Source organism: Pristis pectinata, chromosome 8 (assembly GCF_009764475.1).
Source record: "Pristis pectinata isolate sPriPec2 chromosome 8, sPriPec2.1.pri, whole genome shotgun sequence".
Classification (NCBI taxonomy): domain Eukaryota; kingdom Metazoa; phylum Chordata; class Chondrichthyes; order Rhinopristiformes; family Pristidae; genus Pristis; species Pristis pectinata.
Genome location: NC_067412.1, coordinates 35,213,830 through 35,241,575, shown reverse-complemented (window position 1 = coordinate 35,241,575; position 27,746 = coordinate 35,213,830). Strand labels below are relative to the sequence as shown.

The 27,746-nt window shown below is 40.8% G+C and overlaps 1 protein-coding gene across 4 annotated transcripts; it reads left to right on the top strand.

Annotated features, from left to right (window-relative positions):
• The first annotated feature begins 322 nt into the window (after positions 1-322).
• top3a (DNA topoisomerase III alpha) lies at positions 323-25,864 on the top strand. 4 transcript variants are annotated; one of them, XM_052022056.1, is made up of 19 exons: positions 323-528; positions 1,178-1,237; positions 2,900-2,973; positions 4,438-4,513; positions 8,817-8,925; positions 9,696-9,839; positions 10,350-10,520; positions 11,064-11,164; positions 12,294-12,368; positions 13,681-13,763; positions 14,284-14,491; positions 16,006-16,191; positions 16,672-16,801; positions 17,490-17,603; positions 19,822-19,987; positions 21,593-21,736; positions 22,914-23,036; positions 23,120-23,787; positions 24,561-25,864. In XM_052022056.1, exons 1-19 carry the CDS (start codon positions 391-393, stop codon positions 24,683-24,685), a joined length of 2,895 nt encoding a protein of 964 aa, XP_051878016.1. In that variant the 5' UTR covers positions 323-390; the 3' UTR covers positions 24,686-25,864. The 4 variants fall into 4 exon arrangements, with proteins under 4 accessions (XP_051878016.1, XP_051878017.1, XP_051878019.1 ...); XM_052022057.1 differs by lacking the exons at positions 323-528; positions 4,438-4,513 and having other exon boundaries at positions 1,189-1,237; positions 24,561-25,807; XM_052022059.1 differs by lacking the exons at positions 323-528; positions 1,178-1,237; positions 4,438-4,513 and having other exon boundaries at positions 2,930-2,973; positions 9,692-9,839; positions 24,561-25,807.
• Positions 25,865-27,746: the final 1,882 nt, after the last annotated feature.

Below are 27,746 nucleotides of genomic sequence, written 5' to 3'. Positions count from 1 at the left end.
GGCCGACGTAGGTTGAACCTTGATGCTGCAGATGTCGCCCTGAGAGAGGACAGTGATGTTGGTTAACTCATCCTACAGTGGTTTTGGAGGATTTTGCAGAGACTGTTGGTGGTATTTCACCAATACTTTGAGGTGTCTGCTGTAGGTAGTCGCCGTCTCAGAAGCGTACATGAAGGTGGAGGTCTTTCGTCCGGTAGGTTACCCTGTAGGAGATGTTGCCCTTCATGAGACATCAGGTCTGGGGTGACTTGCCCGAACATTCGGACTCGGTCTGTCCAGCGACAGTTGCGGAGCGCGGGCGGCAGAGGGCGCGCGCGGGCTGCTTGCGGCGCCACTGCCGATGGCGGGTTCGGCTGGCGCCATGAGCGCAGGGCCCGGCCTTGGCTCGGCATGATCTCGGTGCTCAGCCGGATGATGAGCAGCGTTATAGGTCGCCGGCTGCAGGCCCGTCAGGTGCTGTGTGTGGCCGAGAAAAATGACGCGGCCAAAGCCATCGCGGAGATCATGTCGGCTGGACGTTTCCGGAGGGTAAGGGCCCGGTCCCTGGACATTTGGGGCATAGGGCACCCCCCCCCCCCCCTTGGCCACCATCATCCCCTGGGACAGTCCCCAAGCACCAGACACTATACCCCACAACCCCCCCACTACTCGGGCACCACTCCCCACACAGCCATCAGGGTCCACCGCTCCCTCCTCGGCTGCCCCACCCTCCTGAAGGCCCACCACCTCCTCTTTTTCCCGCCCCCCAACTAAAGGTCCACCCCCCCCCCGGAAGGTCTACCATCCCTTCCTGGCTTTCCCACCCTATTGAAGGTCTATCACCCTCTCCCCGGCCTCCCCACTCTACTTAAGGTCTGCCACATCGCCCCCAGCCTCCTCGCCTACAGAGGTCCCTGTCACCTTCAAATATTGCCACCCATCTCCTGAATGTTTCTAGATGTTTTACTACCTTCCCCTCTGGATGTTTCCCTCTCTGCAGCTCCCAGATTACCACCGTCATAGATATTTTGCACAGTATCTGGTTGTTCTCTTCCCACTCTTCATTGACCTGAATTATTGGCTCTTTTATCATTCTGTATAGGTGCTGTCTGAGCACTTGTTGGTTTTATTTTAGATTTCCACTCTGCTGTGTTTTGCTTTTTGATGTTGATAACATTCCTCTTTTTGCCTCATCTAGAGAGAAGGCCTTTCAAAATTCAACAAGATTTATGAATATGAGTGTAATCTGTTTGGTCAGGTATGTTTTCATTTTCATACTCTTAAATAGAATCTTACAAATTTTTTGGTGCCATTCCTTCTGCCTGCTGTATCTGTGCTGAGAAGGTCCAAGTGATGGGTTACTGGGAGCAGTGAATTGCTCCAACTTCCCTTCCAACTCGTACACACATACACGGACAGACACACCCCTAGGCTTTACATGATTGCAGACTGGTTTTCTTACTGAATGGCTATATGCATTAAGTCTCTAGAAAGGCCATGGCACTTTGCTGCTTTCTGAGTTTAGTAATTTTCTGAAAAAAATGCCTGGTGATGCAGGTGTGATTGTGGATAATAATCTAATACTTCTGTTTCTAGGCTATCTAGAATTTTGTTTATAAGAAACAATGTTGTTTATTTTTTTAAAAGTATATGGACAGACCTCCCCAAACTTGTGAAAATTATAGAATTCTTAGAAGTAGAACACAAGATGAAAATTTTTATAGTACCAGAACTTGAGTTCCCAGTGGAAAGATTTTAATTTAAAAGTTCAAACTGGCTGTGCAGGAAGGCATTCATAAATTCAGGAAGGGGAAGGAAGGTGAACATCCACCAGTCTACATTGGGGGATTGGCGTGAAGAGAGTCAGCAGCTTTAAATTCCTGGGCTTATATCAGATGACCTGTCCTGGGCCCAGCACATAGCTGCAATCATAAGGAAAGTATGCCAGTGTCTTTACTTTCTTCGGAGGTTAAGGAGGTTCAGCTCGTCCCCAAGCGCTCCAACAAACTTCTACAGATGCACTGTTGAAAGTATCCTGACTGGTTGTAACATGGTCTGGTACAGCAATTCAAATGCACAGGAATGTAAGAAGCTGCAGAGAGTAGTGAACTCTGCCCATGGGCACATCCCTCCCCACCATTGGTAGTATCGACAGGAGGCACTGCCTCAAGAAGGCAACATCTATCATCAAAGATCCCCACCATCTGGGCCATGTCATCTTTTCACAGCTACCATCAGGCAGGAAGTACAGAAGCCTGAATATCCCACACCACCAGGTTCAAGAACAGCTACTTCTCTTCAACCATTCGGTTCTTGAACCAACTGGCTAAACCTTAATCACTACAGTTTAGCAAGACTATGACCACTTTGCACTACAGTGGACTTTTTTTTTGTTCTAATTGTGTTCTTTCTTGTAAAAGTTGTGTATAATTTATGTTTAATTTATGTTTCTCTTGTGAATGCTGCTTATCTGATGCTATGTGCCTGTGGTGCTGCAGCAAGTAAGATTTTCATTGCACTTGTGCATACATCTACTTGTGTATATGACAATAAACTCGATTTTGACTCTGACTTCCATTTTTTTGGGAAGAGTGATCAATAAGAAAGACATCCTATTCTGTAGACATCTTTCTATACAGAAGATCACATTCAAAACCTAACACACTGCTGGATACCATCTTTTGGCAACCGGATCCTGCCACAAGGTTGTTTAAAATTAATATTAAGATGTGTCTTTGAATGAAAAGGTCCTTCGTCAAGGAAGGATTGAAAGTACATGATCTTTCTATGTCCTACTGCAAGGGTATGAAGAAGTAAGAACCAAAACCACTACAGAAAGTATTGTAAAGTTTATGTTACTGTTGCTAATGACTGAATGTGCTTCTTTTTCTTCCTTTCCCTCCTACCTTCAAATCTACAGAATGTTGTTATTGTGATGACTTCTGTCTCAGGTCACTTACTCGAGTTGGAATTCAAATCACCTTTTCAGAAATGGTAAGTTTTTATTTTGATACATATTTCATTCCACAAGCATAAATTTGGTTTGCTTGCTGCAGTATATTTTTAGAATAATGTGGTTTAAATTTAAAACTCCAATAGATATTATTGAAACTGCTAATACAATGAGAAAGTGTTGCAGCAAAAGTGCAGAAGATGTAAATGTTACAAAGTTTTCCATGACTTAATCTAGTTGGCTGATTGTGTTCATGCAAGAAATGGAACTCTTCAATTTTGGATGTGGAATATTGGTATCAGGCACCCAGGAAGCAGGATTTAGTGCGGTTAAATCCAGACTAAAGGTCTGCAAAGTTTGCTTCGGTGTTGCATTACAGCAACTAAATAACGTGAGCACCTCACTCTACCAGTTGGACATCTTTGTGTCTCCTAAGATTATTTTATAGTTCCTGAATTGCTGATGCTAATTTAGTTAAGTACTGTGGCTTATACACAATGGAAATTTTTAAAATCCTACTGAGACTTCTTGCATACATTTAACAGTCAGGGGCAGATTGATCTCTGCACTGGTGAGTTTGAAGCCCATTCATATACTGTAAGTCTGGGACACTGAACATATCTGCCTTGGTGAGCAGCAAGCTTACCCATGTTTAATCATTTCCAAAACCATATTTACCTAGGCATCTTCTGGGTGATTGAGTTCCAAAGGTGGTTATTGTTGGCTATCAATGGCTTTCATGATAGACAAAGACAATCCCTCTAGCCGGTTCCTAATCATTGAAGCTTTGACAGCTGGTTTAGCCATTCCCTTGGGCTGAATTGGCTTTCAGAACCCTTCGAATATCTGAATGTCAAAACAATTAAAGTTAATCATGCTACTAAAACAATTAAAATGATAATAGAAATGCTGGAAACTACAAATGTAATTAAATACATACCTTTAAGTCTTTTTTTTATTCAGTTATTTTTTATTTCAAAAAATAAAATTTGTCCAACTCTTGGAGCTGTTACTGTCCACTGAAATAAAAGGTGCAATTGACGCATGATCAGCATCCAGATTTCCTGCAAGAACTTCTGTGAAACTTCATGAAGCTGTTGCTTTATCATTAGGCTCTGAGGAACTGAACATTGGAATACGGTCAGAATGATATCAATGAAGAACTCTTGGGAAGTTTGAGACTTCCTTGTTTAAGTAAACACCCCTCTCAGTGTTTTAGATTGTGAATCTGAGCCTTGCCAGAAAATAGATAGGCACTGCCGTCGATGCCCAGTAGTCAGGTGTTTGTCAATTTATTATAATCTCCTTAACGACTTAAACTGATCTATCTTTGAAATTTACAGTTGAGCAAAAGTCAGATTATAATTTTGTTTATTCTCGTATCAGAAATATATCAGAATTGTCCTGTCCTTTTTTAAAACAAAAATTGATTTTCGCTCTAAAAATGAGATACTCTCCACTCTGTCTGGATTTTGCTCAGTGAAGTTTTTGTTTCCAATATCTAGGCGCAGCTGTAATCCTGTGGCTCTCTTTGATGCTGAAGTTGAGAAGTATTGTCCAGAGAACTATGTGGATATTAAGGTATATTTATTAACATATTATCAGGATCCTGTATTCCATATGCTTCACTCTGCACCTGTACCTGTCCATGGGACAGCTTAAAATGAGTTTTACTCTGTATCTAACTAGTGTTATACTTTGCTTAGCCGTTCTAAAAATGTAAGAAATGGGAGCAGGAGTAGCCCACCCAGTCCTTTGTCTGCTTCACCATTCATTAAGAACATGGCTGATCTTCTATTCATCTCTGTTTTGAGTGAACACAACAGCTAAGCCTAGGATATACAATTCCAAAGGTTCACCACCTCTCACTGAGAAAAAACTTGCCCTCATCTCGGTGCTAAACAGCCTCCACCTTATTCTGAAACTGTACCCTCTGGTCCTAGGCTCCTCGGCCAGGGGAAATGTCCTCCCTGCATCTGGTCTGTCAAGCCCTTAAGAATTGTGAATGTCTTGAGACATTCCTCTCATGTCCTCTCATTCTTCTAAGCTCTAGAAAATATAGACCAAGTCTTCTCAATTTCATGTCATAGCAAACCTGCCATCCCTGGGAACCAGTTGAGTGAATCTTCACTGCATTCCCTCTAGGGCAAAATATCCCTTCTTAAATAAGGAGACTAAAAAACATTATATAAAAAAAAATCTCCCCATCCTTTTCTGTTCCGTGCACTAAAATGGATGAACTCACATTTTTCCACATTATTTTCTATCTGCTATGTCCATTCACCCTCCCATTCAACCTGTCCATGTCCTTTTAAATCTTCTTTACATCTTCGTCAAAACTTGCAGTTCCACTCAGTTTAGTATCATCAGCAAACTTGGAAATATGACATTTCAGCCCCTTAGACAGAGCTAAGCGTGTCTCACTTTTAGAGCTGAATGGTGAAAATCAATCTTTGTTTTTTTTTAATAAAAAGGAGAGGACAATTCTGATATTTGCTTCATGTCAGAAATGTAAACAAAATTATAATTTGACTTTTGCATAGACTAAGATCGTGAATAGCTGCAGCCCAAACATTGATCCCTATAGTACACTACAAGTCACAGCTCACAAACTTAAGAACAATGCATTTACTCCCACCTTTTGTTTTCTGTCTAATAACCACTTCTCAATCCACGTCAGCGTTACCTACAATTTCATGAGCCCTGACCTTGTTGATCGATCTGTCTGAGATCTTATCGAATGCCTTCTATAAATCAAAATACACCACATCCACTGGTTTCCCTAGTATTCCATCAGGTTAGTCAAATGTGATGTTCCTTTCATAAATCCATGTTGGCTTTGGCTCTGCTCAGTTGTGTCATTCTTTTCAAGGTGTTCTGTAATTATATCCTAGATTCCAGCAGTTTCCACCACTAACATTAGGTTAACAGTTTGTTAGTTCCCTGTTTTCTCTCTTCCTTTTTTTTTAAATAGTGGGGTCACATTAGCTACCCTTCAATCCACAGGAACAATTCCAGAATCCATAGAACCTTGGAGGTTGATGACCAGAAGATCCACTATTTCTAAATCCACCTCTTTCATAACTCTGGGATGTAAATCATTGGGTTTTTGGGATTTATCAGCCTTCAATTTCTTTTGTACTTTTTATTTATTTTAACACCCAGTTTCTTCAGTTTCTCATTCTCACTAAGCCCTTGATTCTGTGATATCTTTGGCAGTTTCCACGAAAACAGTTGTAAGTAATTGTTTAATTCTTCTGCCATTCCCTTATCATTTGCTCACTAGTCTTTTCCATTTTACTTCCCGATATTATGTTTCCACTTCATATTCAGTGTTGCTTTTCTGTACCAATATCTTGGTTCTTGTTTGCTGAGTCCAAAAATGCTCCCAATTCTCAGGCCTTCTATTAGGTCTGGTAACATTATAAGCCTCTTCCTTGGGTTTAAGGTCATCTTTAATTTCTCTTGTCAACCATAAATGAACCACTTCCTGTTGGGTTTTATTTTCTTAAAAGAGTATATTTTGTGTAGAAGGAACTTCACTCTCTGTTTGGTTTAGTGACAGGAAAATTGTTTTTAGTGGGGTTTGCAGTTGTAATTTGCAGATGATATCAAAACTGGAGGTGTAGTTAATGGTTAGGAAGAAAACTGGAGGCTTCAGGAAGATATCAGTGGATTGATCATGTGGGCTAAAAAGTAACATACAGAATTCAACCTTCAGAAGTGACAAGTACTGTATTTTGGAAGGACAAAGAAAAAGAATGAAAGTGTAGCGACTCACCGTCCGAGCAAGCGAACCGGCTCGGGGGTCGGGTCGCGTGTCGTCGGAGCAGCGAGGCCCAAGATGGCGTTGGGCCTCCATCTTCCCCAGGTGATGGGGAGAACCCGCGTGCGGGAAAAGTTTGATGACGTAGCGCACACGTCATTTCCGTTTTTGGTGGGCGGGAACTGTTCCTCTTAAAAGGCCTGCGCAAGGCGGGAAAATAAATCAGTTTTTGTTCTGCAGCCCACTGACTAGTGTCTTGCTTTCACATCGCAGTAGCAGCCGCTACAAAAGAATAAATGGTAGAGCTTAACCAACTGTCAATGTGTTTCTGGAACTGGTGCTTGTTATTTGCTGTGGGCTTTTGGGAGCTTGCTCCAGGTAAGTGTGGGCCCACTGTTTACTGAGGTGAGCTGAACTTGGAACTTCCAGTGGGTTGGATGCAGTGTACCAGATCACCTGAAGGCAGCAAGACGGGTAGATGAGCTATTTAAGAAGGCTACAAAGACGCTCATTTTTATTGGCTGAAGCAAGGAATATAAGAAGGCAGTGGCAATGCTGGAACTGTATAAAAGACCGATTAGGCCACAGTTAGAATGCGTTGTACAGTTCTGATTACCACACTCCAGGAAAGATATGATAACACAAGGGTCCAGAGGAGATTCACAACGATGATGCTAGCTTTGGAGAAATTTAATTATAAAATGTAATTGGTTGGTCTTGGAATTTTTCTTTGAGATCTGAGATTTAAAGGGGACCTTAGGGATACTTTTAATTTGCACAGATTAGTTGATAGCTGGAATGCACTGCCAGAGGAGGTGGTAGAATCAGATACAATTACTATTTTCAAAAGGCATTTAGGCAGATACTTAAATAGGCAAGGAAGTGAAGGATATGGTCCTAATGTGGGGAAAATGGGATTAGTCTTAGTCATACAGTATGGAAATGGGCCCTTTTGGCCCAACTCATCTGTGCTGACTGTGTTGCCCAGTGAGGTAGTCCCATCTGCCCTCATTTGGCTCGTAGCTCTCTAAACCTCTCCTATGCATGTACTTATCTAGATGGCTTTTAAATGTTGCTAATGTGCCTGCCTCAACCACTATTTCTGGCAACTCATTCCAAATACGCACCACACTTTGCATGAAGAAACTGCCCCTGATGTCCCTTCTAGCTCTCTCGCCTCTGATCTTAAGCCTATGTCCTCTTGTTTTGAGCAAACCCTCCCTGGGAAAAAGCACTATTTGCTTTCACCCTGTCTATGCCCCTCATGATCTCGTATACCTCTGTCAGGTCACCCCTCAATCTCCTATGTTCCAGGGAATAAAATCCTAGTCTTCGCAACCTCTCCTCAAGTCCAGGCAACATCCTGGTATTCTTTTCTGCACTCTTTCTAGTTTAGTAACATCTTTCCTATAACAGTGTGACCAAAACTGTACACAATACTCTAAGTGTGGCCTCACCAATGTCTTATACAACTGCAACATAACTTCCCAACTCCTATACTCAATGCCCTGACTGATGAAGGACAGTGTGCTAAATGCCTTCATCACCCTATCTGCCTGTGAAGTCGCTTTCAGTGAACTATGCACTTGCACTCCTAGGTCCTTCTGTTCCATAACACTCCCCAGGGCCCTATCATTTACTGTACAAGTCCTACCCTGGTTTGAGCTCCCAAAATGCAATATCTCACACTTATGTGGATTGAAAGCTATTTGCCAATCCTCAGCCCACATACCTAGTTGATCAAGATCCCCCTGTAATTCTTCATAACCTTCTACTCTATCTACACCTCCACCTATTTTAGTATCATCTGCAATTGATGGGCAAATAGGTTGGCGTGGATGTGGTGGGCAGAATGGCCTGTTTCTGTGTTATATGACTCTAACAGAGACTGAAAGGAAACTTAATTGATACCTGGATGTGCTCCTGAAGTAGTGATAGCTGGGATATGGGCTTCATGGGCAGAATGGCCTCCTGTGCATATATTTCTATGATTTCTGTATCTAGCTCATGCTCTACTTAATCAAGTTGTGATTTATTGGATAATGTGAAGGGTGGGGTACTTTGTATCTGTAGAATTTGCTTATTACAGCTGTTTCTTTAATTTTGTTTGTTTTCCAGAGGACCCTGGAGCGAGAAGTGAGGAAATGTCAGGCCCTGATCCTTTGGACTGACTGTGATCGTGAAGGGGAAAACATTGGATTTGAAATAGTTCATGTGTGTAAAGCAGGTAAATATGCACACTGTGCAGGGTTCAACTGGTGCAATATGCCTGTGTGTATGAGTTATAGTTTAAAACAAAATTACAAAAATATCCATTGTTTTGGAGGGCTGACGGGAAGGGTTAAAATGTTAATCAGGGTCATTGCAGGCTTTGCAATGCCTAGATCCAGTTTGTTTTCTAATCCCTCCTAATCCTGATTTAGCTGGCTATCAGGAGGCATGCAATATGGCTAATGTAAGATTGGAAGATTGGTGGTGCTGTACCAATGATGTGTACTACAGCTGCGTGGTATCGATTGTGCTGTGCCAGCATTTTGTGTTTATTTCAAAAATAACAAATGAGATTAGTATCTGAGTTGAGTAAGTGATTTTGCGGAAATATCATTCTGAACAGCAAAACATGGTCTTTCCCTACCTAAACCTCTGCCCTATATTCTCTTTGGCTGACCACACTCCCCACCAACCACCCACTTTGATCAGAAGCCCTCAATTTTCATTGCTGACATTTAGTCAGTAGTTGGTAGCTGGCACTATAGTTAGTATTAATTATCCATGAGGAATGGAGAGGGTATTTACCCATTTGCCGTTGGCTGGTCTCTGCTGAGGTCTGCTCTCGGGGTGACATCTGTCAAGGACTGGGAATAGGTGAGGCTGTGTTCCAAGTTGTATTATTTATCTTCAGAACAGCTTTGTTGTATGATGAAACACTTTGCTATGTATTTTGTGAAGACTGATTTTGTTAATGGTGTTCACTCTGCATGCTCTTCCCTGAGACAGTGAAGCCCAACCTACAGGTGCTACGAGCGCGATTTTCTGAGATTACCCCTCATTCCATCAGACGAGCCTGTGAGAATCTAGTGGAACCTGACCAGAAAGTCAGTGATGCTGTTGATGTAAGGCAGGAGTTGGACCTTAGGATAGGTAAGAGGCTTACCTAGACTTAATATGTTTGCTGTGAGCTTGTCCACATGAAACAATGCTAAGTGATTTGCAGGTTGGTTACCAAAGCACACCTGCTCCTGTCATGTTTGCTTTCCTTGTCACCCCCACAACAACTCCATTGCTCAGGTTCAAAATATTCACTCTGTTGTTGTGGTTCAACCCAACATTCTGGCTACCTCTCTGATCTGTATTCCTACTGCCAGGATTTGTATCAATCCTCCTCCCCCAATCCACTGCCTTTTTCTTCTGCCCACCATTTTCTCCATGACCTATTATCTCTTTATCCCTGCAGTCTGTCTCTCATACCCCCATTAACTCCCATGCACTCCTGCAATCATGCATCTCCCTATTCCCTGCCTCCCAGATGAACTATTGTTCTCCCCCACCCCCCTGCCCACCCCCCAGTGGTGTCTTTGAGGCCTCTTGCTGCCTTTTTGTGCTCCCCATCTTCTGCCTTTTTGAAGTGAGCTGTGTGATTTTTCTTTCTAGGTGCTGCTTTCACCCGGTTTCAGACCTTGCGACTACAGAAAATATTTCCAAATGTGCTGTCAAATCAACTCATCAGCTATGGCAGCTGCCAGTTTCCAACACTGGGGTTTGTGGTTGAACGTTTCAAAGCAATCCAGGCTTTTATTCAAGAAATATTCTATAAAATCAAAGGTACGGTGTAGTTCCCAAAACTTTCTGGAAATGTATAACATGTCAGCAAGTTCAAACTCTGGTGTATTATCCCTTCCCGCCCCCTTGGTTGAACAGTTCATAGAAGCTTATATACCTGAAACATGAGTACTTGAAAGGAAAACGCGTGGAAAGTAGGAATGCCTATGAAATTAGATCCTTGGATGAATCTGCTTTCAAAGAAAGAGGAAACAATACTAATTTTCACTAGTATGATACTGTGCACTCTGCACTAAAATGTTGCCTTTGAATCTAGGTACTGTAAATTCAGTTATGCCTAGATATCCAAGTAACCTAGGCCCAAATGGTGACAATTCTGAAGGGATATATAACTGTATAAGGACCACTGGGACAAGAATTTTTCCACATAATTCCCTCAATTCAGACTATTATGTTTCCTCACCATTTTGATCTGCTTTTATTACATGGTTTCACAGTATGAGAGGTCAGGGTTCTCGGTTTGCTTTTGTAACCTTTTATATGTCTACTCTGCTAAATGTCACTGGGGGACTTTTCGTCTCTCAGTTACCCACGAGAATGAAGATGGTAATGTGGAATTTAACTGGAAGAGACATCGGCTTTTCAACCACACAGCATGTCTTGTACTTTACCAGATTTGCATGGAGGTGAGCATTTGTTTATGTCTGTATTATTGTTCCTGAATCTGAAATATTTGGAGGTTAGGAAGAAGAGCAAACTATATTAAAATTGGTTTAAGGAAGAAAATAAAGAAAATAGTTAATATTCTTTTGATCATTGAAGATCAGTACTTTGGATACAAGCTCAGCGGAGATGGTGTCAACGTTTATGAATGATGCAAAAATAGGCTGAGCAATTCTTTAAGTGAGAAGAAATTGGAAATGCATGTTAAGAGAGAATGCACTATCAGTAAGTGTGAGCTAATGAATTTTGGTTTAATAAAACTTCTATGGTTTCGTGCAGTGATGGAAATAGAATTGGGACTGTGGGAGAGCAGAAGGATTTGGGGGATAGATTAACGTGATTGATGTGGCTGGGGTGGGTGGGAAGGAATTTTGATAATATTCTATAGTCAGGCAGCATCTGTGGAAAGAGAAAGTAATTATCAGGACAATGACCTTTCATGGATTGGAATTAGAAGTAGAATTTTAGGTTTAAACATTAGGGCAGGTTTAGGTTTAAACATAAAACTATGTATGTATGCCAGGTAAGCTTTTATTAAACCCTAACTGGAACTCAATGTAATAAAGGACTTAGTAATATTGGACCTTTTATAAAGAGCACAGCATGGCTTCGGTAAGATGCTGCCTGAAGAAATACAGACACACTGGATAATCTACATTAAGTGGCATTATAATAAAAATCTGAAAGGTGGGACAGAGTCTCTCAAAAGAACAAGCTGTTTGCTACATTGAAGTGCCTAGACAGAATGGAGATAAAATGATTAAGAGATTTAGTAGAGGGCAGGAGAAACCTCTTCACAGATAATTGCAAAGGTGACTTTAGCCCCATTAATTTGATTAGGTGCATGATGGGGTTGAGAAAATTGGGAGGGAATTAGGTTGAGTAAATATCTCTCAACACTGAAACAAATCATTTTGTACCATTGAACACAAGAAATCAGCCCTTTAGTGAAAAGGTTTCACACCTAGCTTGTCTTTTGTTTCCATGGGCTGGTATTAAAATAAAACAAGAAATAACTAATTACTACTTAATTTTGTAAAGCCTTTGTTTTTTTTTATACACTGTCTTGATTTTTTTGTTTGCTGATCACAGGATCCAGTTGCTACAGTACTTGATGTCTTTACTAAACCGAAGAGCAAATGGAGACCCTTGCCTCTTGACACTGTGGTGTGTATCTGGATGTAGCACAAATTACATCATGAAAAGCTACAATGGTTTAAGAAACAAAATGGGCTTGTATAAAAGTGTGTTTCGGCCATGCTATTACATGACTTCTAGATGTGTCAGCTTCAGGATTTAATTCTTCACTGCTGTATGTGTCCATGGTCGTCTCCTCCCCTATCTCCTTAAATATCTTCAAGACCTATAACCTTCCAACATCATTCCAAGTATCTCCTCATGAGCTTGGCATTAACTTTTTCATTTGCCATATTAAACATTCTATACTATTAGTAGATGTTCTCATTTTGTGTGTCTTCTTGAGAATGGAATGGTACTTGCTTCTTTGATGATTTACTTTGGGGCAGCCATGACATACAAGCCAATAAATTTCTAGCTTCAATTTCTGATCCCTGTTTAGTTAACTGACCTTGGCTAGACTGGTACTGGTCCTCCCCAACTTGTGAACGCCTGACTTATGTACAGCTTGTACATACAAACGAGCAGTTAGGAGACTGACGGTATGGGTTTGCCAGCTGCTGCAGAGCTACAGGCATTTTGTCCCAGGTGGGAACTTGGTTTGTGGCTACATTTCCGACTTGTGAACTGTTTGGGCTATGAACAGTTCTCAAGAGCAGAACCCTGCTATAATCTGGGAAGAACCTATATATTGACTTCTGTTTCCATGGATTGGAATGAGATATGAGCTAGAATTCCTGCTCTTGTTGACTGTCCAGGAATGCCTAGTATATATGGCAGGGTACTGGATGAAGCCTGTTTGCTTATTGTGCTTACTCCTGCCTCATAATATCCACATACACCATCATAAAGATTTAGTTTATAATCAAACAAGCCTTGTGTTTTCTCCTGAATTTAAAGCTCAAGCTTTAAAAAGTCATCAATATTTTTTCTTCCTGATGAATAATGGGGGTTCTGCAAGTGTGCTTTCTAGCGCACATTAAAGCTGACGCCTGTCAGCTGGTTGGAAAATTTTGTTTAATGTTTGGAAACTCCAAATTTATACAAGGTGTCTAGAGTTAAAGATAATCATGATTGCACAGAATGAAATACAAGGATTTAATAGGATTAATCCTATGCTGCTCTTTAGCAGCTTCAAAAACTTCTTTTAAGATATACTTTTAAGATATACCTTTAAGTTATTTTGCTCAAACTCAGCCTTGCTTACTGTTTTGCCTTTATGAAACCTCTCGTAACTCTTTACTATATTAAGGGCACTGATATTAGGAGAAAGTATTTGAATGATGAACAAGGACTGGAAATTTAATTTAATTAAAAAATTAACATTGTGTTTACAAAACAGGAATTGGAGAAACTGGCTTCAAAGAAGTTAAAAATCAATGCAAAGGAGACGATGAGGATAGCGGAGAAGTTGTACACACAAGGGTGAGGGTCTGTGTGCTGCTCTATGTGAGCTGTCCAAACAATATCAGCACCTCTTTATTTAGTGTTTGGAATTTTCTAAGATCCTACTCTGTGAGCCCTTATTATATTTCCCTGCTCCTTTTAAGTCTCTTCAAATGTTCAATTTGGTCATATTTCCTGACTCTGTTTGGTATTTACGTCTCCTCTACATGTGTACTCTGAGCTATTCAGTATATTAGATACCCTACATATGATTTCTGTTTGTGTATGGTGAACGTAAATGTGAAACGTATTTGAAGGAATTGGAGATAGTTGACATGATGAATTATTGACTTCTGAGTTGCCTGGGTGTTGTTAGCATATGGCAATTAGGACAAATTTAGATGTACTGCCCTTAACCATGTGGTTAAATAGTCCACAATCACTGTATCCAGGCAAATTTCTTTGGACTTAAGATTTGAGTGAGCTCAGAACTCCTGTCACATGAAAGACCTAGCTCGGTTTCTTAGCACATTATTGTTTTTTGTTCCTGTTTGTGTAGATATATCAGCTACCCTCGTACAGAAACCAATATCTTCCCCAAAGACCTGAACCTCTCCATGCTGGTGCAGCAGCAAACTGTGGACCCACACTGGGGGGCATTCGCTCAGGGTATTTTGGACAGAGGTGGGCCAAAACCTCGAAATGGAAATAAATCTGATCAGGCCCATCCACCAATCCATCCAACTAAATATACCAACAACCTGCAGGTATTGGCTCTCCTGTAATTGAATTTTTATCAATTCATTGTAATCCATTTTGCTTGTTTAATTTAAAAACTATGCAGACTCAGGATTAGGTTGCAGGAGGGCCACAAGATTACAGATTGTGGTAGTGCGTATATCTTCTGCTGCTGATGGTCTACATTGCCTTCAGATCCCAATTCTGAGCTGCATATCTGTTCTGTGCCTATCCCATTTGGCATGATTGTGATGTTATACAACACAATGGAGTATGCTTCTGATATGAAGACAGGGCTTTGTCTCCACAGGGAATGTGCTGTGTTTACTTCTACCAAGTATGATCATAGACAGATACACCTATCACATGTAAGGATGAGATCATTTAGGTTTATTCCTAGTGTTATTTCACTTGCAATCTGACACCAAGTCTGACAGCTATATCCTTCAGGAATTGATGATGCTGCCAAGTTATTCTTGGAGATGGATATTGAAATCCCCCACCTGCATAACATTCTGTTCCCCTTGCTACTTTCGTTGTTGGTTGTTGTTCAACCTGGAGGACCTTTGACTCATCAGCTGAGGAAGGATTGTGGATGATAATCAGGAGGAGATATCCTAGCCTTTGTTTGACCTGATGAAAAACACTATGATACGTTCCTTTGATTTTTGTATTTATTCAGTTGTTTCTTTTTCTCACAAATTCCATAAGAATGAATTTTTTTTTTCCAAGTCTCAAATTTTTGGTAGTGATTTTTGAATTCTGTAAGGGTGAATTTCCATTATCTGAACTGTCGTAACGTGGGGTACACTGTACAAGATTCACTGTACTGGAAGCAACTTTACCATATCCCAATTCAGTGGCTAGGTCGATGTTGGGTGCTCCATCCAGTTATATATTTTTTGCATGAAGTTATGGCACGACTGAGTGACTTGCCTGGTCAATTTAGACTTGGTGGATCTGGAGTCACATATAGGCCAGACTGGGTAATGATTGCATTTTTCCTCACCTGAAGACAGAGAACCAGATGGGAATTCACAACAATCCAGTAATTTTATGGACGAGGTTAGATTGTATTTAATTCAATTTTATTAACTGAATTTAAATTCCACAGCTGGAGTAGTGGGATTTTAATTCACATTATTAGATTGTCTGTCCAGATTTATGGGTTACAAATCTAATAATTTAACTGCTTCACTACCTATATACAGTGAATTCTACTGCCCTTTGTGTGTGTGTGTGTGTGTGTGTGTGTGTGTGTGTGTGTGTTGGGGGGGTGATGTTGTATGAAAAGATCGACTTGGAGCAGCTCGAGGAATGGTTTTGGAGATTGTTGAGAGAGGCAGCAAAATCCTGGGGCAAGGGGTAAAATGAAGGACATAACAAGAGCATATTCTTGAACTGATAGTGCCTCCTTGAGTTTGAAAAGCTTGGATTGAAGTATTTTTCTAATTGGAAATGTTTTATTTTTCATATCTGACAGAACAATGCGGAACCAATTTTGTACGTGCAAGTTGTACTAAACATTTATTTTCTTTCTTAGGGAAATGAGCAGCGTCTTTATGAGTTTGTTGTCCGCCACTTTCTGGCTTGTTGCTCCCAGGATGCACAAGGACAGGAAACGACGGTGGAAATTGACATTGCAGGAGAACTTTTTGTTGCACATGGGCTTATGATTATTGCACGGAATTATCTTGAGGTTTATCCATATGACAAATGGAATGCTAAGGTATGTATGAAGAACAAAATAAGTCGTTACCCATTTCCTTGAGCATAGTATTATAGTGTGGATTATAGTATTGCAGGATGCTCTCTGGTTAAGGCAATGATTTTCATTCTTTTGAACAGGAGGAAAGTGTAAAACCCATTGATCAAACTTAGAGACACGTGTACCATCAAATATTCTATTTATTCTGGTATGTGGGCTACAATTAGCCTCAACCTTTCTTGAAAAGGTGTGCCTGTTCCAGATCTCTTTCTGAACTTCCAGTGAATATCAACTGATGGATCTGTTGTGATTATTGTATGTCAAGATGGGGATAGAAAATGTAACCAGTTTGAGTCTAATTGTGACGTCTCTACAATCAAAAACAATGCTTGCACCTCTTCCATCTCACCTAATTTTCACACAAGGAATTTGTAGTTTGAATGGGAAACAAATGATTTGTCTGAGAGTTCCTGTGGTTCTAACGTAAATGGTCTGTTCTAGATTATACCAGTATATGAGAGAGGGAAGAAATTCCAGCCCACCACTATTGAGATGGTCGATGGAGAGACGAGTCCACCCCAGCTCTTGACTGAGGCTGATCTTATTGCTCTGATGGAGAAGCATGGCATAGGTTAGTCTGAAGCTGAAGATCTCTTCATTTTGGTGCCTCTTGTTTTCACAGACTGCAGGCATTGTTTGGCATGACCCCATACCATGCTGACCTCTGAGTTTTTGGTTCTATGCTTAGTCTATGATGAGTTGACTGTGCTCTGCAGAGGACAGGCACCAATCAATTTCATGTCCCTGAAGAAGAGAATGGAAATTCCTGCTTCTGATTACCATCCAAGTCATTTTGGATTTGGGTTAAGACATTTCCACGGCTTGACTGTTTGCATGGTGGAGTTTGCACATTCATCCTGTTACTCTGTGAATTTCCTCTAGGTGCTCCGGTTTCCACCCACATCCTAAAGATGTGGGTTGGTAAGTTGATTGGCCACTGTAAATTGCCCCAGTGTGTAGGTGAATGGTAGAATCTGGGGAGAGATGATGAGAACATGGGGAAGAAACATGAGAGAATAAAAAAAATGGGATTAATGTAGGATTAGTGTAAATGGGTGGTTGATGGTCAGCATGGACTCGGTGGGCCGAAGGGTGTGTATCCATGCTATACCTCTCTGTGACAATAAACTATTGTAAAATTGGGTTCTTGGTAATTGTAGATGCTCCCTGAATGCCCCAGTGTCAGGGAGTGAATGTGACATGTTATAGAAGCCTGTGAAGTAGATCTGTGTTGCTGATGTGTATTTGTTTTTTTTCAGGGACTGATGCCACTCATGCAGAGCACATCGAGACGATCAAATCCCGAATGTATGTGGGCTTGACTCCAGATCAACGATTTCTCCCAGGGGAATTGGGAATGGGTCTAGTGGAAGGTCAGAGCGAAATTTCTAAAACCAGTGATTTTAAGAATAGAACAATTTCTTGTAGTGTTTTATTATGAAATCAGTACACTTGCACAGTAATCTCTAATTTAGTGCTTCCTTTCATGATGTTGGCACTGAATAAAAGACTTTGTAAATAACTCAGTCATGACTATGAGTTGTTTTGAATGATAACTATTTTAACAATGTAACTGAAATCTGGAAAATAATGCCATGGTGTGTTTGAAGTGCAATGACTTGTTGTATGGGTAGAGGAGACCTCTGGAGGCTTGCTTTAATCATTAGATACTGACTGTGCAGCTGGCTGACTACAGCAAACCCTGCTGCTTTTCTTGCCCAAAGTAATAAGCATAGGGATCTTAGTTTATGGTTTTCTAGTTTGAGACCTAGAGCTTGTGCATTACAGATACTTCAAACCATAAAGATAAATTTCACCATTGTTGAATGCCTAGGGAATTTGAACATAGAAATTAAGAGCAGGAGTAGGCCACTTAGTGATATTGCCATTCAATCAGATTTGATTGTGACCTCGGCTCCACATTTCTGTCAATCCCAGTAGCATTTCACCACTTTGCTTATAAAGAATCCATCTACCTCTGACTTAATAATTATTCACAGACACTGCTTTCACCACCCTTTGAGGGAGAGAATTCCAAAAATACTCAGTCCTCTGGGAGAAAATTTTTTGCCTCATTCCCATCTTAAATGGGTGACCCTGTATTTTTTAACAGTGACCTGGCTTTGAGTTCTCTCAGCAGAGGAAAAATCCATCCACATCCACACTACTAAGACCTCTCATGATCTAGTAAGTTTTAACCTAATCTAGAGTGGATACAAACCTAGCCTGTCTAATCTTTCATCCTGTTCCAGATATCAGTCTAGTATACCTCTGCACTCTTTCCAACCTTCCTTTTACAACCTTCCTTAAATAGGGGCACCAATTCAGACCATACATTCCAGATGTGAACTCAGCAATGCCCTGAATAACCAAAGCATAAACTCCCTACTTTTGTATTCAATTCTCCTTGCAATAAACAATAAAGCTGTTAGAGTTCCCAATTACCTGCTGTACCTGCATACTAATTTTTTGTGAATGATGTAATAGGATGCGCAGATCCCTCTAGATCTCAGACCTCTGCAGTTTCTCACCATTCACATGTATGTTTATTTTTCTTAGCCAAATGGACAATTTCACTTTTTCCCACATTTATTTCCATTTCTAAAACTATGCCCATTTAAGGATGACACAAAAGATGAAAATCATTAGGTTTTCTTTACAGCTTACTTTGTTTACCTTTGTCTCTTAGCTACCTTTTATCTAAGTGATTTAGCTAAATTGGAAAAAGTTGAAGCCCTGATCCCTTTGGCACACCACTCGTGACATCTTGCTATCCAAAGACGACCTATTTATGCCTACACTCCTTCCTGTAGGCTAGCCAATCTTCTATCCCCCTTAATATATTACCTAATACAAAATGAAATTTTAACTTCCATAATTATTGTTCATACAGCACTTTATCAAATGCCTAATGGAAATCTTAGTACATATAGTCAAAGCATATATTTCTTCTTCAATGGACTCCAATGAATTGGTCAAATATTATTTCACTTCTACAAACTTTCACAAATTGTGTTGCCTGATTACCTTGAAATTTTCTAATTATCTTGCTATAATGTCCTTAATAATTGCTTCTAATATATTGCCTATGATGGATGTCAAGCCAACTGTCCTGTAGCAGTTTTTGTTTCGTCCTGCAGTTTCCTGGATTCTGTCTCCCTTTTTGAATAAAAGAGTTGTATTCATATTTTCGAATATATTGAAATCTTCCCTGAATCTAGGGAATATTGGAAAAATAAAAGATGTAAATCGTTGTGTCTTAACGATTATGTAAATCATTAACACCAACTTTCATTAGGTATTTCTTTTAAAACCCTAGGTTGAAGTCCATTGGGATCTGTGTTCTTGCCAGCCCCCAGCTCCAACAATTTGCTATTTCTGGGATGCTTCTCATATTCTCTGTAGTGAAGACTGGTACAAGCTTACAAGTTTAAGTCATCTGCTATTTCCTTATTTTCCAATATCAAATTTCTGGACTTATTTTATAAAGGACCAACCCTCACTTTAATTTTCTTTCTTAAATACCTATAGAAATTCTTGCTATCTGTTTTTTTTTATATATATTTGTGACCATTTGTGTTTCTACTGTAGGATATGATTCCATGGGATACGAAATGTCCAAGCCAGATCTACGAGCTGAGCTTGAGGCGAATCTGAAACTGGTTTGCGAGGGGAGAAAGGACAAGTTTAGTGTGCTGCAGCAGTATGTTCAGAAATACAAGCAGGTATTCATCGAAGCCGTGACAAAGGCAAAGAAGTGAGTGTTTGTAATAAATGGAATATTCTTGGGTCATGAGTGTCATTGACAAAGTGACCATTTGCTGCCCATCTTCAGTTGTCTTATAAAATTAGGTAAAACTGTTTTGTAAGGCCATTTTAGAGTTAAGAGTCAGCCATGTGGGTATGGGCCTGAAGCCAAATGTAAGGACAGCAGATTTTTTTTCCTACAAGGACATTGCCGACTCAATTGGTTTTTTATTGGCAATCTCATAAGTTCATAGTTAGTTTAGCTGACTCCAGTCTTTCCTTTTCTTTTGTGTTGTCTTTTGGTATTAATTTATTTTATTATTAGTATGGGCTTGAGGGTAGTTACCAGATCCTTTTTGCCTTGATCAAAGCAAATAGGATATCAAGGAATTTGCTGGAAAGAATTTCAAAAGAGATTCCCTTCCTTCTGATAATGATCCAATTCACCCTGAGGCAGTCCTGTGCCACCCCGCTCACCCTCATTGCTATTGCTGCCTTGCTCTCTCTTCCCTTCCCTGTGCACCTCCTCTCTCCTAGCTCTCCTCCTTGTTGGTGGCCACTTCTTTCTCCCTCCCATGTTGGTGGTCTCCCGTCATCTTACTTCATCCCAGGAAGGGTGCGGGGTGCCTCCTCTTTTGTGCAGCCATACTCTTCTTACTGCCCCACCCACTTGCTCATCATCTTCCCCCATTTACTTGCAACACCTCCTGCTGTTTTCCTTCCATTGCCATCCTCATTCTCCCACTCAGCAGCCTCCAGGTCCCCTTCAGCTGCCACTCCATGTATGGTAATTCTCTACCCCAATTTTCCCTTGGCGGTTTCCTTCCCCTTACCCCTCTACCCAGCAGATCCTCTTCTTCCACCTTCCTAATCTCCTTGATTGCCCCTCTCCAACTGGCAGACTCCACTTCCCCCCACCCACTTCTTTAGCATCTGTCTTGGGGATACCAACACTCCCCCTGGCTTAACAGCTCCACTTCCTGCCCCTGACAGCCCTCTCAATTAGCACTGCCACCTTCCTCACCCTCCTCGCCATATTCTCAAGGATCCCTTCACCTTGATGGTCCTGCTGCACTCTCTTGGACCCTTCTATCCTGCTCCATTGTTCCCCTTCCATCTTGCAGGCCCACTTGCCCTTCCCATCTTGGCAGCCCCCAATTCCTCCACTTTAGTGTCCCCTTAAAGTAGACCCTCCCCATGCGCACTTCCCTGGGCCATCAGCCCTCCCTCTTCCCAAGGCTCCTCATAGCTCCCACTTCCTCACTGTCATCCACCTTTCATGTTCTCTCCCAATCTCTCACTGTGAACACATTTTCCTGATTTTAAGTATCAACCTGTTTTCTCCTTTTTCATTTGTTACAATTTGATTATCGGATCTCATGCTGCTCATGAACTTTTGCCTCTGAAGCATCTGGCATGATTATTACATCAAGAGTACTGAATAAATGCAGAAGATTCAGTAAAGGCATTCAGCTATGTCATAGGTGCTACAGAATCCAAGGAAGTACTGGGGAGGGTTCCCATGAGATGTGATGTTGGTAAATAATATACAGAGCATTTTTATCCTGATCTCTGAATATGAAGCTGACAGACTAGATGTTTGGTGTTTTGATAGGCTGGATGAGGCTCTGTCCCATTACTTGGGGGAAATGACTGAAATCACACAGTCTGAAGAGTTCCTGATGGAGACTTCAGAACCTGTTCGAAAATGTCCCCAGTGTGGCAGGGATATGGTTCTCAAACCAAAGAAAGATGGAGGGTAAGTAACTGTGAAACACTAGAACAGGAAGCTGACATTAAGCCCCTCATGCTTATTACACAGGAACAGGAGGTGGATATTTGTCCTCGCAAGTTTATTGCCATTTCCTTCTCGGAGCCTTATGGCCATTCAGTTACATAATGGATGATCTGCACCTTAATTTCAATTACCCACCTTCATTTCATTTACCCACCCTTACTTCAAATGCCTGATTCTCTGAAGCCATATAAAACTGTTGACCTCTCTCCTCTTAACTGTAGTTGCCCTCATCATCCATTCCCTTGTGATGCAGAGGCCTAGATTTCATCTATGTCTTGTGTGTGCCCCCCAACCCCCCCCCCACACTTGCACACACTCCTCCACAGTCTCCTCTCTGGCTTTCTTTCTCCTGTTTGTTGTGTATAAATTTCCACCAATGAACATGCCACTCTCTTCCATTGGGTGAATACCCCTCAGTAAACTAGCTTTGTGGTAGCACTGTGCAGATCTATTCTTCAGAGGTTTTCAGTCAGTTATGTTATTGTTTACCATAACTTCGAACTTAATTTCTCATATTCTGGGCATTCATGTAAATCAGCATAGTTCATACCTTGCCCCCTTAGTATGTTTATGGGAAGCATTGGGTAAGAGGCAAGAAAGAATTCTGTGAACACAGTAAGGTGGGAGAGGAATTCAATGAACACAAATTATGGGGGTTGTGGAGAAGGAATCCTGTGATATAGTATGGGGTTGGGTGTTGGGGTGGGTGGGGTGGAGGGAACATAGTATTGGATAGGAAAATGAGACCTAATAAGGGCTCCACACTCATTATTTCCTGGTTCCCTCGGTTAAATCTTCTGCAATTGTTTTATCTCTTATCAAAGTGAATTAAGCTTATTTTTGGAATTCTCTCCAGATTTCTCTCTGGCTCTCCTTTTTTAATAAATTCCTTATAAACCCACTTCTGTGACTGTGTCTTAATAGCTGTATGTCTTACTGTAATTTTTTTGTTTGTCTGAAAACATAGCTTTAAAGCACTTTAAGGTATTTTACTATGTTAAAGGTAATGTATAAAGCTATTATTCTGTTGCCATGATGGGCTGTTGGCATATATCACCTGTACCTAGTCACCCTGTGACAGTGTTGGCAAGTTGCACTGGTAGTTCTGTCACTCATTATGTCTTTGTGTTCACAACAGGTTTTACCTTTCATGTACAGGGTACCCAAGCTGCAAGTCTGCAGTCTGGTTTCCTGATTCTGTCCTTGGAGTCAGCAAGGATGAGAGTGTTTGTCCCACCTGTAAACCACACCCAGTTCACAGGTAATGAGTAAAGCAGCAAAATCTAAACCTAATTGTTTTATTTTGAGAAACCATAATCATTTTGACTTGTTCTGAATTTTCAGATTAAAATTCAAGTTCAAACGAGGTAGTGTGCCTCCTCTGGTCCCCTTGGAGTTCGTTGGCTGTATTGGGGGTTGTGATGAGATGTTGAGAGAGATCCTGGACCTGAGGTATTTACGTGCAGCATCACATTTGAACAATCAAACTGCCAACCACTTGTCACAGAACAGACCAGAGATTAGGTCACGGGATCGCGTAAATAATAGGAACAACTATCCAAGAATGGCTGTGCCAACTGTGTCTATGGGCCCAGTATCCAGGACTATCCCATCAGTGATGGCAGGTGATGATAACGTAGTTGTGTGCAACTGTGGCCAAAATGCATTGCTTCTGACTGTCCGCAAGGATGGACCAAACCAGGGACGGAAATTTTACAAGTGCAGTGTGGGCACATGCAACTTCTTTCTGTGGGCTGAGCAGGATGTTGGGGAATTGGGGAGCCATGGAGGAGCTGTCAGCAGAAGGAATGTGACCCCGGATGCAGGGAACTTCCGTCAAGCTGAGATCAGGGGGACTTCTGGTGAAGGGGAAGCAGTGTGCATGTGCAACCAGCCAGCTGTCACACGCACAGTACAGAAGGACGGACCCAACAAGGGACGGGCATTCCACACCTGCTCCAAACCCAGAGAACAGCAGTGTGGCTTCTTCCAGTGGGCTGATGAGTGGCCAGGTAAGTGTCACGATTGAGTCATAGAGAGAGACAGCAGAGAAACTGTGCCAATCACTAAATACTCGTTTACACTACTCCTACATTAATCCCATTTTTATTCACCCCAATTCTTATCAACTACCCCCAGATTCTACCATTGCCCTACACACGTAGGGGCAATTCACAGATATCAACCGATACATCTTTGGGGTGAAACTGGAGCACCTGGAGGAAACTCACAGCATCATGGGGCGAATGTGCCAACCCTACACAGACACCACCCAATGTCAGGATTAATCCTGGGTCTCTGGCATTGTGAGACAGTGGCTCCATTAGCTGCGCCACAATGACTGGACAACATCAGTAATGTCCACATTTAATTACCAAATACCCTGCACAATACTCATTGACAAACTGAAGCTTCTAAAGTGCCATCTGGAGTGCTATGGTTTACAATGAGATGCCTTGAGTCACCATGTGTTCTTTTCCAAATATGGTTTACTATTTATTGAAACAGAGATTGGAAATTGTCTATTACATGCATTGTAAACCACCTTTGGATTTGTTTGGATAGCTCATTGTGCCAAGGCAGGACTGCTGTAATGCCCAGGTTTGCTGATCTGGCTGACGTGTTCAGAGCCGTAAATGGCCTTGCCAGTTAAATGTTTAAAAATCACTGAGTGCCATTGAACAGGTGTTTCAGTCTGTACTTATTTTAGGGTCATTCACTGACGAAGGAATACTTGGGATGTTCAGACCTTCTTATCTAATTCTATTCTTTTTGTCCATTTCAGGTTCAATAACTAAACGGCGGGATGGAAGTTCTTTTCAGAATGGTCCTACAGCAAAGAAGCCACGGTCCTGTGGGCTGTGCCATCAGCCGGGGCATACCAGGACAAAATGCCCCCAAAACCGGTGACTCTTCTCATCATCCCATCACCGGTATTTTGTCATAAACTGCCTGAAGAGAAAGCTGTCAGCCTCATCACAGTTCTCCTGATCTTTCTCACAAAAACTAACCAAACCCTTCATAAGGAGTTCTGCATCGTGTTATCTTTAATGTAGAATTTGAAGAGTTCATTGTTCAGAAAGGGACAGTGAATTACATGGACCCTGTCATCCCATGTATTGGGTACAGAGAGATACAGAATGGAATCCATTACTTAACCCCACCTCCAGAAGCAGCTGCTCTGTGTCCTCCACTGATGAATTTTATTCTTGGAATAGTATTGCACCTTCTGTCAAACCAAACTTTTCTGGAGATGGCACATTTTAGAATTTGAGGAGTGGGAGGTCTGGAGGAGCTCTAAGGACCACAATTTATTTTAGCCAGCATTTTAAAAGTTAGTTGGATGCTCAGGATTTGATTTTTTTTGATTTTGGCTCCTTGAATTGAGAGGATAACGTTTTGTTATGTTACAGGGTTATCCATGAGTTTAAGTTCCAGTTCAACGTGTTTGCATTTGATTTTTGGGGTAAATCACCTGTAAATCCAGGGAATTAAATTTATATTTTTGGATGGGGAGGTTATGTTACTGTATTGCTGCACTACCTCTTGTGAGTCTTGTTGTATGTTGTGCCATGGGATAAGGAATAGTTCATTGGCTGCACTGTCAGTAGGATTTCACTGAAGTGCAATAGAAGTGCAGATATTTTATCATCTTTATTTCCTTCATTTGGGGAAGAGAACAGCCATTCTTCTAAACTTTAGCTTTGGCTTGTGTCTACACTGTATAATACTGGGGTACAGTAATGATTACAGCATTCATTATCTTAATACAGTATTAGTAGGTACAAAAGGCTACAATATGGATACAGTAAGGATGGATACAGGTTTTCACTGTATAATACTAGGGTGTAACTCTGGGAATGATCTGTCGCAGTGTGAACAGCTCTGTAACCAACATTGGATGTGTGCATTGAACCACTGGACTTAAGTTATAATATAGAGAGCAAAGTCCCAGAAGAGATGGAATCGAGTAACTCCCAGAAAACACCAGAACTTTCAAGAATTAAAATTAATTTTATCTTAACACTAGTGGCTACTGTTAAGTCTGGTTTTATTTCAAAATTCAAATAATAAATCATTATTTACTTTATCAGTCTATTTCTATTTTCATGGTAGAGGTTTAAATTGGATTTCCCTCAAGATATACCAATATGTTGACTGTCTCTTGCATGTTTAGTGCAGGGATTCCATCCCAACCTGGAACACTTTGACCAAGAGAATGAAATAGAATTGGAATTTGTGTGGTGGAATATGATTTCCCAACTTTAAAAAGAAACAAGTGGGAGTTATTCAGTACCTCTAGCTTGTTTTAACATTTGAGATTAGTTAAAACAGTTGATCAACCATAATAGTTGCATGTTGTCCTAAAATCCACCGGATTAAATGACTACATTGCCCTAATGAAATAAAACAGACTATCTACTGAGATTTGAACATGTAAATTACATCATTAAAGATTAAAAAGGCAAAGTATTTTCCATTGGGCCTTTCAAGAATATCAGTAATCCAAAAAAGCAAAACAAAATATACTCTAAAAATCGGAATGTTGGTATTCTCCTGTTAGTGGTACAATTAAAATTTATTATTTTTAAGGACATAATTTCTTTTATTGCTTGACAGCCCTAACTTATACTTGTGTGTTTTGGACAGAATGTGCCACAGAATCACTATGAAATTTGGTGCTCTTATTCTACAAAGATTACACAAAATGCCCATCCCCTTCAGTCTTTCAGGTAAAATTTTATAATTATTACTCTCTAATTACCTAGAAGCAAAAGGAAACCTGCAGAACCATTAACAAACAGTGCTCACTTTGTACATTAGCATGAATTGATCTCAAAGTAATACGCAAGGTCTGGATCTTTAATCTTTCAATTATAATGAGGACAGTTGGATTTCTCCATATTGCTCATCCAGAGAATGTTAAGTTGTGCAAAATGAATCTCACGGTTTGTTAAGGGGATTTTTAATATGAATGTTTTTGTGGGTACAATCCAATCTAAAGGTGTTAGCTTTTTAGAAGCACCTCCTTCATCCATTATTGCTGTGAAGCAAAAATATCCACTGCAACTCTGGAGGAAGGCAACTTATTAATATTTATACTGTTTTAATCAGGGAGTCTTCCTTTTTGCCTCCCTCCTAACCCTCCTGAAGTAACAAGTAAATAGATAAGGTATCCTTGCTGATCCCTGGCAGCTTACTGTGTGTGTCTCTGTCTCCATGGTGATTTATGGAAAGTACAATTGGGCATTCAATTTCGCAGCACACTGCTCTCCTGTGAAGTGACAGGAGTAGAGCATTCAGCCCATTGGGCCTGAACCACCATTCAATAAGATGAAGGCTGATCTTTACCTCAGTGCCTACTTTTCTGTACTAATCCCATCTCCCTTGGTATCCAAAAATTTTATTGACCTTTTTCTTAATATACCTAAAATGACTGAGCCGCTACAGTCCTCTTGGATAGAGAATTCCAAAGCATACTTTCCTCTAAATGAAGACATTTCTTCATCTACCTTTATGTTCCATTCCTTCATCTATCCTGAATGGCCAACTCTTTATTCTGAGGCATGTTCTAAAGGGCGTGTCAGCCAGGGGAAATGTCATCCCTGCCTCTATCCTTTCAAGCCTTGTAAGAATTTTCTATTTGTCAATGAGATAATCTTCTCATTCTTCTTTATTTGAGAGTATAAGCGTCTGCTTAATCTTTTTCTCAACCCTTCCCCATTCCAGGAATCTCTGCTGAACATCTTGTACTCCCTCTGTCAAATATATCCTTCCTTGAATAGGAAAAACAAACCTGTACACAAGGTTCTTGGTGTGATTTCATCAGGTCCCAATATAATTGCAGTAAGATGTATTTACCTCCTGTAGTCCAATTGCATTGCAGTAAAGGTCAGCACACCATTTGCTTTCCTAATTGCTTGTTGTACCTGGATGTTAATGTTGATTTGTGGACGAGGACATCCATGTT

Coding starts and splice junctions, on each gene's coding strand:
- top3a (XM_052022056.1), top strand. CDS start 391: ATGATCTCGGTGCTCAGCCGGATGATGAGCAGCGTTATAGGTCGCCGG. Junction 1,238..2,899: donor AGTGTAATCTGTTTGGTCAG/GTATGTTTTCAT, acceptor TCAAATCTACAG/AATGTTGTTATTGTGATGAC. Junction 23,037..23,119: donor AAACCACACCCAGTTCACAG/GTAATGAGTAAA, acceptor CTGAATTTTCAG/ATTAAAATTCAAGTTCAAAC.